The sequence below is a fragment of the Myotis daubentonii genome, chromosome 18 (genome assembly GCF_963259705.1).
Source record: "Myotis daubentonii chromosome 18, mMyoDau2.1, whole genome shotgun sequence".
NCBI classification, from domain to species: Eukaryota; Metazoa; Chordata; class Mammalia; order Chiroptera; family Vespertilionidae; genus Myotis; species Myotis daubentonii.
The window spans coordinates 6476983-6490263 of NC_081857.1; the positions used below are offsets into that span (position 1 = coordinate 6476983).

At 41.5% G+C, this 13281-nt stretch overlaps 1 protein-coding gene across 1 annotated transcript in view; it reads right to left on the reverse strand.

The window, feature by feature from the left end:
* The window catches only part of SPTA1 (spectrin alpha, erythrocytic 1), a 67324-nt gene that overhangs the window by 26165 nt on the left and 27878 nt on the right, over positions 1-13281 (reverse strand). Inside the window, exons 18-26 of the mRNA XM_059673555.1 lie at positions 12611-12828; positions 10883-10975; positions 9775-9912; positions 7800-7951; positions 6799-6985; positions 4472-4573; positions 3393-3484; positions 2048-2192; positions 638-819 (exon numbers count right to left, since the gene is read on the reverse strand). Of these exons, the coding sequence (XP_059529538.1) occupies positions 638-819; positions 2048-2192; positions 3393-3484; positions 4472-4573; positions 6799-6985; positions 7800-7951; positions 9775-9912; positions 10883-10975; positions 12611-12828 (1309 nt within the window). The remainder of the gene's footprint in view (positions 1-637; positions 820-2047; positions 2193-3392; positions 3485-4471; positions 4574-6798; positions 6986-7799; positions 7952-9774; positions 9913-10882; positions 10976-12610; positions 12829-13281) is intronic.

The window sequence follows — 13281 nt, forward strand, 5'->3', positions numbered from 1 at the left end:
AAATTTGTTGGGTGCTTACTGATATGCTGAGAAAAAGTGTGGAAATTGTTCCACAGACAAAGTGTACATTTGCTAAATTGTAATAATGTCTACACGCTTCAGTCAGGCAATGATAATTCTCTAGCATTTGATCTCAACGTTTCTAAGCTTCTTTCTTGCTACTTCTCCCTATCCCTCTGAGATACAAAGCCAGTGCTCTAGCTATCCCTGCCTGTTCCATGAACAAGCTGCCCCTTTCTGAGCCTTGTGCCTTTGTTTGTATACTAGTATAGTTTCATTTACCTGTTAAGATGAGAGTTTGGGGCTGTATTGCGTTCTACCATGGTTATCTGTATTCCTCTGTGCCTTCTCAGTACAATGAAAATATCCATATCCTACAACTCCTCACATAGCACCTTATGTGTGTATAGCATACACTCTATTGAAGTTTATCTAATTTGCTTAGATAGCCTCACATTCCTTCAAACTTCAACATTTTATGGCTCAACGTATTGAACTTCAGATTTTTTGTGCCTGATCAGAAACACTATCTGGACACTGAGGTACCCTCCAGACCCGCAGTAAAGAGCACCTATACCCAGACTGCCCTCAGGTCCAAGCAGGAAATTGCCCACCCACCTGGCTGTTTGATCTTTACCTGGCCTTACTGAGGAACAGGTAGAATTTCTGGGCCTCACTTAGATTCTCCTTCCGGTCCTTTGTAAGTCCAAGCAGGTCATCCCAGGCCTCATTCAACTCCGTCCGCTGCTTCTGCAGGTCATCAGTGGCGTCTGGGTGGGACTCGCTGAGCCGCTCTGCTGTCTCTCCCAATATGATCACCTGAGGAGGTACAAGAGCTCTGATCATCATCCTAGAGTCACACCTAGATCCTCGCAAAAGAAAAGGCCCCCAGTCCTGAATGTCCTTGCTCCTCAAACAGACATCAATGAGGTACAAGAACATCTTGCTGCTTTCTCTTCTAAAATGGCAGCTCTATCGGTGACTCCCTGAAGTAGGCCACATTGACATGACCATACATATTTTTTTTCCAAAATATATTTTATTGATTTTTTACAGAGAGGAAGGGAGAGGGATAGAGAGTTAGACACATCGATGAGAGAGAAACATTGATCAGCTGCCTCCTGCACACTCCCTACTGGGGGTTTGCCTGCAACCAAGGTACATGCCCAGGAATCGAACCTGGGACCCTTGAGTCTGCAGGCTGATGCTCTATCCATTGAGCCAAACCAGTTAGGGCCCATACATCTTTTTAAAAATGTATTTTTTTTATTGATTTCAGAGAGGAAAGGGGAAGAGAGAGAGAGAGAGAGAGAGAGAGAGAGAGAGAGAGAGAGAGAGACTGAGGATCGGGCAGCAATCTGGGCATGTGCCCTGACCAGGATTTAAACCGTAAACTCCTGGTTCATAGGTCGATGCTCAGCCACTGACCCATGGTGGCTGGGCCATAGTTCTTTTAAGATAAGAAGGCGTTCGGGGAGGGTGCTTAAGTGAAAGATGGTGAGTGACAGCATCATTAGGGAACCAAGGATCCTGATTTTTATTGTGAAGATCTTCCCAATATCAAGATTTCTGGGCGTCTTTTTGCTCTGCTTGATAATGCCATGCTGTATGATGACTCTGATTTATCCCAGAGTGTATCTGGCAAGCTCCAGGGTTCACTTTTGGGTTGGAATAGAATTAAAGTCATTCTATTACTTGTGAAGGAAATGAAGCACCGTGCTCAGGCATAGGCCTGGCCATTTGGGCTGTGACCTTTCCTACTTATTTTAGGCTACTGGCTTCCAAATAGCTTCTGTACATTCTGCTCACTTGTAGCCCATTCAATAGGCACCTGGGCAGGAGGTTCATTTCCAATATATTTTCCCACCCTGCTAATGGGCCTGGGCATGTCCTTTCAGTGATCTTGCTTTAAGGACAGGATACAAGGACAAGTATGGAGTAATAGAAAGATAAATGTAAGAATATGAACTGGAAAATAAGACCACAGGAGAGGGCATTGATAAGTCAAGAAGAAAGTGTTAGAAAAGCTTGGAAGCTCCCGTCTCACCTTTTCTCCCAGGGGTGCGAGGTCTCTCTCAAACCCCTCGTGTTGTCGCTGAAGGGCCTGAACACTGAACAGGTCGGAGCCAGGATCTGCAGCACTGAGGGCCTGGCACTTCTTCTCAATCTGCTCCTTCACGTCATCTGCTTCTCTTTTCACGAGAGGAAAAGAGAGTTTATGAGTAAGAATGTGTACCAGAGGATGACTAGCTAGTCTCATAAGGAAGTCTTCCCTACCACCACATCATCATCATCATCATCATCATCACCACCACCACTATCATCATCATCATCACCATATCATCATCACCATCATACCACTATCACCACCACCACCATCACCACCACCATAATCACCATCATCATCATCACCTCCACCATCATCATCATCATCATCACCGTCATTATTATCATCATCCTCACCATCATCACCACCACCATCATCATCATCATCATCCTCACCACCACCACCACCATCATCATCACCTCCACCATCATCATCATCACCACCATCATCATTATCATCATCCTCACCACCACCACCACCATCATCATCATCATCATCACTACCACCACCACCATCATCCTTTTCAATGTGCTAGAACATATGCTCATTTCATCTTCACAACTACTTGAGGCGTAGTTACTACTACCATTCCTACTTCATTTATGAGAAAACTGAATTTTAAAGATGCTAAGTATATGTTTTCAGAGTTGCACTACTGCTAAATGCCAGCCTAAGTTTGAACCAGGTGGCCTGCCTGCGGAGCTGCATGCTTCACTGTTATACTTCATAGCATTCCACCTGAAGCCATTCTGAACAAACACAACCATCTGCACTTCACTGTTCCCTTCTCTGGATATTCAAAAATACATTTGTGCACAGAGAAGGTGTTTGGTTTTCTATTTGTTTGTTCATTTGTTTGCTTGCTTGCTTAGTTGTGTATGTGTGTTTCTTAGTATAGAAACAGAATGAAAATCATAAATAAGTTGTTGAAGCAACAGTTAATGTCACTGTGATATCTGCTGTTCTCTATTGTCTATATCTAGTTCAGAAATATAGTTACTTAAACCTCTTGCTTCTACTTAAAGTTTTATTCACTGACATGACAACACACATGGACTGCTGTTATGTACCAGGGCCCAAGCCTAGGCACTAGAAAACTGACATTGGTTGTCTGGGAGTATGCTATGTGCCAAGTGAGGAATATACTACTGAAACACCTGATCTACCATCTCTATCTTAGGGAGAAGAGCTATACTAATAGCTATGGTTCTACTATAATAATTAGACCTGGGGGCTTTTGAGTGGCTTCTAGAACAAGGCTGCCTCTTAGGGTTCAAGTGCTCACCTGTGGAACATTTGGACAGCATGGGCACTGCCCAGCAGCTGGCGCTGCTCCTCTGCAAGCCTCTGCAAGGAGCTCCAGCGGGTGTTCAGCTCCTAGAAGAGGTGGACATGTCAGACCTGAGCCAGGGAACTGACTCAGACAGCTCCATGGTGTGTGAACACTAAACAGGGTTTAATTCACATTAGTTTTCATGTTATCGCCTTCAAAAATTGGATAGGTTCATGTCTTTGTTGGGTATTTCTAGTTCGGGCCTGATTTATGCCCATGCAGTTAAGAAGGAGATCACTTTCCTTCCCAAACTGATGTTGCAGGGCGAAGCCATCCACCCTGGAGTGGCAATCGGTGTTTGCTGCCACAGAGACTATGTTGCATCCTCTGAAAAGCGAGTGGAAAGCATTGCCTTAGTGATTAGAAGCTATTGCATTTCTCTAGGAGAAATATATGCCTTTCTTCATCCTGCATTCATGAAACAAAGTAGTCTCTTAGAGTCCTACTTTCTGTAGATGGCAAGTAAATTGTTCCTGTGAACATTCCTTTTCCCTTTATTCCATATCCACCACCACAAAAAGCAGAAGAGCACTCATCCTCATTAGTTTATTACAACCCAGAGAGCTGGATGAGACATTCCATTAATGTTCATTAGACATTTTATGAAACCATAGGTCCAAATTTGAATCAGTGCTCCCTTCCCCATTCTCTACTGACCTATATTCATGTCCTTTTTTCATCAGATTTTATTAGGACCTATCTCTTCCAATATATCTTTCTTGATATATCCCTGCCATTATCATAGCTCCTTTATCTGCATTTTCATTGTATTCATACTCGATCACTGAATTTCTGTCTGTGATGATAGGGGAAAGGTGAGTATGTGTTGCAATGTGTGGACTTCAGATCAGTTCAAATGGCTGAACAAATTGGTCTATTGTCTTTAACCTTTTCGGTGGCCGGCTCCATGCTGCCGTGACCTTCTGCATGTCCTAGCTGAACTGTGGAATATGAAGTTGAGTATGTTTAAGGAATGAGGACTCCCCAAGCTCAGCCTGGTCGAGAGGAGAAATGGACGGAGCCTTAGTTACCTGCCGTATATGAGTTCCTTCTGGTGTTAGAAGCCCTTCAAAAAGCAGATCGTCAGCTACCTTGTTGATGTCCCTCAGTCGAGGCTCATTGGTCTTCAAATCCTAGATGGGAAAATGTATGCAAAGCAGTGTAGATCGCTTCTGATGAACCTTTCATACGTGCCTGCTTATCTCTGCCCTGACATGGCTAAACATTAAAAAGTATTGCTAACCTTACATTCAATACAGAACAAGCTTCCCTCCTCCAAACTGGCACTTAGTAAAGTGCCTTTAATCTCCCTGAAATCCCATGACTATCAGAAACTTGGTAAGAGAGTTGTTATTTATCTGAAGTATGGAGCACATCCATTTTCCTAGATTTCTCTTTATTTTTCATTTTCCAATATAATTGTTTAATTGCTTATTCTTATTGTTTAACAGTTTTTATTTTTTCCCTTCACTTTTTTTAGATATTTACATACAGGCATATTGGCCCTTTATAAGATATCTTGCAAATATTTTCTCCCAGTTTGTTGATTGTATTCTGATTTGGTTTATGGTGATAGTTGCTATGCTAAAGTTTATCAATCTTTTCTTTTAGTGCATTCAGTGAACCTGAATTTTGAGTCGTAGTTAGAAAGTCTTTCCTTACAAGGTATTAAAACATAATATAGAAATTCTGTAATTAAAACAGTGTGGTGTTAATGAATGAACATACAGGCTACCATAGTTTATCAAATCGTTCATAGAAAAAAACAAATAATTGACAGTAATAATTTCAAATACATATGGAACTTTGCTATATGATAAAGGTAGTAATTCAAATCACTAGGTAAAAATGGACATTTCAGTAAATGATGCTGCAAAACTTGGTTAACCATTTGGGGAAAAGATAAGATGTAGCCATCCCTTACACCAGTGATGGCGAACCTTTTGAGCTCAGCGTGTCAGCATTTTGAAAAACCCTAACTTAACTCTGGTGCCGTGTCACATATAGAAATTTTTTGATATTTGCAACCATAGTAAAACAAAAATTTATATTTTTGATATTTATTGTATATATTTAAATGCCATTTAACAAAGAAAAAACAACCAAAAAAAAGGAGTTCACATGTCACCTCTGACACGCATGTCATAGGTTCGCCATCACTGCTTTACACCATATTCGATAATAAACTCCAAATGACCAGGATCTAAATCTAAACTGAATCCATATAAGTATTAAGAGAAAACTGGGTGAATTTCTTGTTTCTAGCTTTCTTACAAATTTCTCCCTGGGTTAAATAGCACCGTCTGGGGGATCTATACCTGGCCATATACTATTCTTTTCTGCCAACACAAACTCCTCCACCTTCTATAGAATTTCATGAACTGAGTTGCAATCTGCTTCTACTAAGGTATGTTGTAAGTAACAGCCATAGGGAGCTCATTACACTGTCCACAGCGGCAATATTGTTCATTACATTATACAATAGCCTTTCAAGGAGTTTTCCTATGGAAGTCTCATTTTTGGTGTTATTTTATAATTTTATTTTTGTTTTCCTTTCTTTCACTTTTCTCTTTACATATTCCTAAAAAATGAAATATAATCTCTGTAGCTATCTATCCATCTATCAATCATCTGTCACTTTGAACTTCACTGGAATCCATCAGAAAAAAGAAAGGCCTAGCCGGGGTAGCTCAATGGTTGAGAGTCAACCTATGAACCAGAGGTCATGGTTCTATTCCTGGTGAGGGCACATGCCTGGGTTGCAGGCTCGGTCCCCAATGTGGGGCATGCAGGAGGCAACCAATCAATGATTCTCTCTCATCATTGATGTTTCTATCTCTCTCTCCCCCTCCCTTCCTCTTTGAAATCATAAAAATATATATTTAAAAAAGAAAGGAAGAAAGGGATTTAAAATAATAAAATGAGTCTGAAAGAATAAAGGAGAATGGAAGGGTTTTAAGTAGGTGGGCAATTAGAAACTGTCTAGCTTTAAAGTCAGCTTATCCTTCCTATCTGCCCACCCAGCCTCTATCTCTGGCCGTGCATCTATGTATCAGGAGCACAGCATGGTATTGGGCAAATTTAGAAGAATTCAGGGAGATCACCACTCCCAGTAGGACTTGGGAGTAGCAGGAATCGCAGGCTTCAAAGTTGGGTGACTACTTTCCTCTGCATTTCCCTTGCACCTACAATATCCAGAGAAAGATTTAAAATGTGGAACTCTCAGCAGGTTTGTGATAGATATTTATCAAATTTGAAATTAAAGAGTTGCTTAGGAGGAGGTATGGGATAAAAATAAATAATAATAACCCTCAAAAAATTGTCTAGGACTCTAGAAAAAATGGCTCCTCTTTCTCACCGTTTGGAACTCATCAAACTTTTTCTGCAGCTCCCACACGTCATCTAGTTCTATGCCAGTGTTTTCTGCCTTTTTCTCTCGGATCCAGTCCAGCATGTCGCCTGCCTCATAGGCCAGCAGAAACTCGTTGTAACGTTGCAACAGACCACGTCTGCGTTGTTCTGCCCGGTCGAGGAGAGAGTGATACCTAGGTGTATGAAGGAAGAGAATGGAAAAGGTGAAATATAAGATGGAGAAAGCACAGAAGAGAGGAGGCAGGGGGAGAGAGGGAGAGGATGAGAGGGACAAAAAAAAGAGAGAGTGAAAATCAAAAGAAAAACCGTAAAGAAGAGAAGGAAATACAGATAGAAGGAAAATAGCATTGAGAGCAGAGAAACAAACACACAGTGTTCCATTTAAAAATAATAAGTGTCAATGTTCCAGTGGTGACTGGCGACATCTAATTGAAGTGAAATTTTGAAATTCCTGCTGACAACTGGATATGAAGCAGCCTGGCAGAATGAACAAAATTCACATGGAAGCCAGCAAGCCTTTTTATAACCTTGAAAGAAGGCTAGTCAGGGAGTCAGAAGATGTGACTCTATTAGGTGTCTAACCTCGGACAATTGGCTTAATGGTACTGGGGTTCTCTGGCTTCATTGTAAAAAGGAAGTATTTGAGCCCAGCTGGTTTGGCTCCCTGGATAGTGTCGACCTGCAGACTGAAGGGTCCCAGTTTCGATTCCAGTCAAGGACACATGCCTAGGGTTGTGGGTTTGATCCCCAGTAGGGGGGCGTGCAGGAGACAGCCGATCAATGATTCTCTCTCACCATTGATGTTTATATCTTTCTTTTTCTCTCTCCCTCTCCTTTCCTCTCTGAAATCAATAAAAATATATTTTATAAATAAATAAAGTGTTTGAAAGACCCTAAGTTTACGTTTAGCTCTTATGCAGTCATGAGAAGTGCCTTCGGCCAGTAGGAAAAGTTTGGCCAAACACCCGTGCAGCCTCCAGAACTTACTGGTCCTCAATCTGCTGCTGGCGCTGGGTGATGCTGCCTGGTTCTTCCCTCCACCGCTGTGGGAGCGTAGGAAACTCATCGTGGGCCAGTTTCCTGACGTAGACAGCTGGCACGAAGCCCTGGTGATCCTCATGCTCCACCTTCCACCAGTCCTGGAGGGAGAGCAGATCCCCACTCCTGCTTTAGTTCTTGAAAAGGCCACAAACAGGAGACGGTTCAACTAAGTCCCTAAGCACAGACACCGGCTGATAGTCAAGGGAAGCGAACCATCACTTCTGGGAGGAGCATTATAATTTTCACTTATAACCAAAGAACTTACATACTTATATGCATAGCCATGGACATGGGCAACAGGGTAGTGAAGACCTAGAGGGGAGGTAGGGGCTGGGAGGATGAGGAGGGGGGATGGGAGATACCTGTAATACTATCAACAATACTAGTATATTGTAAAAAATAAAGGCTATTAATTTCATTGAGATGACAGTTAAGAAAAAAAGAATATAAATAATTAGTTTCAGTAATTAAAGAAATAAGCTTCTGAAATTAAGAAATGTGACATTTGATATTAGACCTTTAACTTTGATAAGGTTTTTAAAAACCAAAGATAGTTCTTTTTTTAAATTATTTTTATTTGGGAAAAGTGCTTCTTACAAAAGTCAGCTGTAAAATACCGAGAGCTCTGTAACAGGACTTGGTTTTTCTTAAAGGGAAAGGATGGGTGAGATCCAAGCAATCAAGGCAGTAGATGGGACAACTCAGGAGCATCTCCAGGTTATTTTCAGGAACCAGCAATAAAACGCAAGCTAACTTTTCCAATCAAGGAATCCTTCTAACAATTTAGCTTGTCTCGTGGATTACCACCCCCTCCCCCATTTAGTGGGAAAGCAAAACTTATCGCTGCAAACCAATGACTCCACGACAAGAAACACCTTAGAACACAGTTCTGAATCACATCTGTCTACCTGCAAATCACAGGGATAGAATGAGGCAAATACCTGCAAAAACATGTACAAAGACTCCACAACAAAACCCCTCAAACGAGGACGAAGGTTTGCCCAAAGGTGCCTGAACTAGAGAGGATAACAAATCATTCAGCATTAAATACAGCTGCGTATCAAAGATCCAGTTTGTGTTAAGATACGGGATAACCAGCTAGTTTTACCCTCTGTGGCTAAGCCCATTTACTTAAACGGACAAAGCTAGCTATGCTTTAGTAACAGCTACCACCACACTGCTGTGTCCTGGCAGATCTGTCTGCCACGCTGGGTTAAGAACACTGCATCCTTGCAGGGATGAGAAGCTTACCACACGCTCCCCCTCCTACAAGCCAAGTCTATCAGCTCTTGGAAGTCAACCTCAATTCTGCATCTTCTTTATGCCAGTAAACCTTTCATACGTGTTCTTTACGAATTTTCCTGTCATACTAAACACAGCAAAATTCTTAACACATTTGCACCTGGTTATGGTTACCCAGTAGTTATTACTTGCGAGTGATGAAATAAGAGACCAGAACCACAGAACAAGAGCACGGGGTGGGGAGTGCAGTAGGGAACAGAGATGAAAACACAGGTGTGCGGATTTCACCAGGAGCCTGAAGTATCTGCCTCTACGGCTGTAGCACAGGCTGCTTGCCACAGTTCAGATCCTTCTCCCATCACCCCTGCTCTCGGACCCCAGAGCAGGACCAATGCTGTTACTTTTGAACTAGAGTCCTCAGAATGAGGGTGGCCAGCCCATAGACAACACCTTCCAACTGTGTGAATCTGGTTGAAACCAGATGATGCGACAAAGCTGACAGTTAAGTTTGTGTTACCAAAAAAATAAATAAATAAATAACCTTAAGGTTTATTTGTGTAACTTTTTTAACCAGGAGAAACAACACTGGGAAAATGGTGACTGACTGAAACATGGATATCTGGCAGGGCTGTGGAGGAGCCCCTCTGTTGATGGGAAGAAGGTCAGAAGGAAAATTCACCTTGTTGATGGAACTGAGCAGAGTTAAGACATCGTCTTTCTTCATGGTGACTTCTCGGTTGCTGCGGGCCTGGAAGTCATATAAAGCCACGACCCTCTCTTCTCGAGCTGCGCCCTCCACAGGGGCAGCCTGTTGCTGCTACACAAGACCAGAAGAAGTCCATGTAAGTTACCCACTGGGATCATCTCTCTGTAGAACCTGACAGAGGGGCGGGGGGTGGGGGGCTCTCCCTGGGCCTGACAAGAGAAAGGAGCCTCTGACATGGCTGACAGTAACAAAGAGATCTCAACATGGCATTTTCAGAGATATTGCTCCATCCGAACACTTCTCGGGGGACAGGGAGGCTGGCAATGTGAACACATAGTGAGCAAGCGAGTGTGTATTGTGTTGGAAATATATTAAATGCCCTAAGCCATCAGTTCTTAAAGCAGATATTAAATCATTATACACATAATGTTTCAGAATATTATTTGAGAAATGTAAAGACCCATTATCTATCTCTCATCACCTTGTTCATTCTCTGGACCTCCACTAGCAATCCTCTAACCCTTTGACCTTTAAATTATTAGATCCCCATCCCTGGTCTGACACAACCAATTGATGTGTCTCTATCACATCGATGTTTCTCTCTCTGTGTCTCTCCCCCTCCCTTCCACTCTCTCTAAAATTCAATGGGAAAATATCCTCGGGTGAGAATTAACAACAACAAAGACTACAATTTTCCTAAAAATTTGGATTGTTTTTATTCATGTTTGCATATGGTAGACATTTAATAAGTGTTGGTATAGGAAAAGACTAATAAAGGAAGAAAAGGAATCAAGAAGAAATATATGAGGAAGAGATGCAAACAAGAGATAATAAAAAAAAGAATAGTGAAAATATACACAGAAGGAAAGAGAAAAGTGAAAAATAACACTTTTCTAGAAATCCTTATGGTCTAAATCTTTGTAGATGCTATGAAGGTGTTAATTTTTGTATATAAGGATCATAGAACTTACTATTTTCTTTGCAATTATTTCCTGGATTATAGAAAACAAAACCCAGGAACTAAGAGAATTTCTCTTTCTTTGTTGTGGGCATTGTGACTCTTGTCACCCCTTTTCCTTACCTGGCAGGCTTCTGCCTGATCCCGTAGAGCCTGCATACTGTTTCCAAACGCATTGAGATCCACTAGGAAGGCTTCGTGCTTCTTCAGAAGAACCTGGGTTTGTTGATGAGAAGATCATGAGAAGCAATCCACAGAGGTCTGTAAGCACCCCTGGGTTATCTGATTGACCTAATTCCTGGCAAAACACATTTTCTATTTAATATAAATGTTTTAACCCTAAATTAGCAAGTACAAGAAAATAGAAATTAAAAAATAAATAACTCCAAAGAGGACACACACATGGCCAAGAGACATATGGAAAGATGCTCAAAGTCACTGATCACCAGGGAGATGCAAATTAAAACGACAAAGAGATATCGCCTCACACCTGTAGCATCAATAAAACAACAAACAAGTGTTGGCGAGGATGTGAAGAAAAGGGAACCCTCGTGCACTGCTGGTGGGAATGCAGACTGGTGCAGCCACTATGGAAAACAGTATGGAATTTACTAAAAAAATTAAAAATGGAACTACAGTTTGACCCAGTGATCCTGCTTCTAGGAATATATTCTAAGAAGCCTGAAACACCAATCACATCAGTAAGAACATATGCACCCCTATATTCATAGCTGCACTATTTATAATAGCTAAGATATGGAAATAACCTAAGTCCCAATCAGTAGATGAGTGGATAAAAAGCTGTGGTGCATTTACACCAAGGAATACTATGCAGCTGTAAAAAAGAAGGATTTCTTACCCTTTGCAACAGCATGGAGGGACCTGGAGAGTATTAAGCTGAGTGAAATAAACCATCAAAAAAGCCAAATGTCACATGACCTCACTTATAAGTGGAATCTAGTGAACATAATAAACTGATGAACAAAAGAGGTCCAGAGACATGAAGACATGGAACAGACAACTTCTGGCATGTCCCAGAGAGTGGAGAGGGGAGACAGGAAGAGATTAACCGAAGAACTCATATATATATATGCATAACTAATGGACACAAACAATAGTGTGGTGAAGGCCTGGGGTGGAGCAGGGCCTGGGAGGAGGGGGTAAAAGTGGGGGAATTCAGGGGACAACTGTAATACTGTCAAAAATAAATAAATAAGTAAGTAAATAAATAACAATTTCAATGTATTTGCTTCAATCAACATGAAGTCAAAAGTTCACAAGCATTTTATCAACACACATCATAGCTAAAAGAGGATGCTGCTGATACTGCTACTTTGTAGGATTAAACACTCATAAATTTAGATGCTCATTTTAACCACTTCTTGTCCTAAATGTTTATGAAATACTATATTGTATTCCCACAGGACAATGAGCAAGGCAAAGAAATTGATATAAAAGTTAACATGATCTTTGATTTTTTTTTTCTTGTCCCGAGATGTCTGTCTGATTGTATTTCAAAAAAACTATTTAAGGTGACTAATGCTTAAAACTATGGTTGATTTGTGAAATCTGAAGGTTACTCTGGGAAACTGAAGCTGGGATGAAGACAGGCAGGGATCTCTAGTCATGCCTTTTTGACTTTAAATTATCTCTAGGGAATCCACAGCTTTCTGTGGGATTAGGAAAATGTAAAGTATCTTTTAGGATCTCTGCCAGCTCTGAGGGTATCAGGTGAAACCCAAAAGCTATCATATCACTCTGAAATACCTGAATAACCTAATAAAACCTGTAAATGTCCCACAAATCAACTTGGTGAACACGAGACAACGTCCATCCCCATGCCTGCCTTACCCCAGCTGCTTCTTCATCCGCCCCATAGTTAGTGTTGTCTACAATGGGCTCCTTCTCTCTGATCCATGCCTCTGCCTCATGCAGGTCGGCCAGGTACTGCTGGAACTGGACATTGGCCTCAAGATCGTTCTGCCGTCTAGCAGCTCGACCTTGGAGAGACTCCATGTTCTCATTCAAGCTCTTGACCCGGGAGGCCACATCTTCTGCAGCGAAGTGTCCTATGGAGCAGATAGAAAAGGTTAGTGTGACCCTCGTTGCCATTCACTACAATTCAATCCTTTTGGTGATCTTGGGGAGAGAAAGGGAGGTGTGAGGATTATGCTTGATGTACTCAATCTGCCATTTTACTTAAATTTCTGGAAATTAGAATGCTGGATGCTAATGCGGGATAGATGTGTATGTGTGGTGGTGTAAGTGTGTTTACATGGTGGTTAATTGGGTGCTATGTTCTGTTATACAGACCTGAAAACAAAATACCTGTGTGTGGGTGCTACTCAAGGTTGCAAAAACATGTATTCTCTAGACTAAACAGAAAATTCAACATATTTCCATTTATGTCTATAAAGAATGTATTACTACAGGAATTGTTCTGCACCTAAACAATTAGAAAACAGGACAGAAAACTATAAAATGCAATGATTTTCAGACAATAGGGGGAGGATTGTGACTCC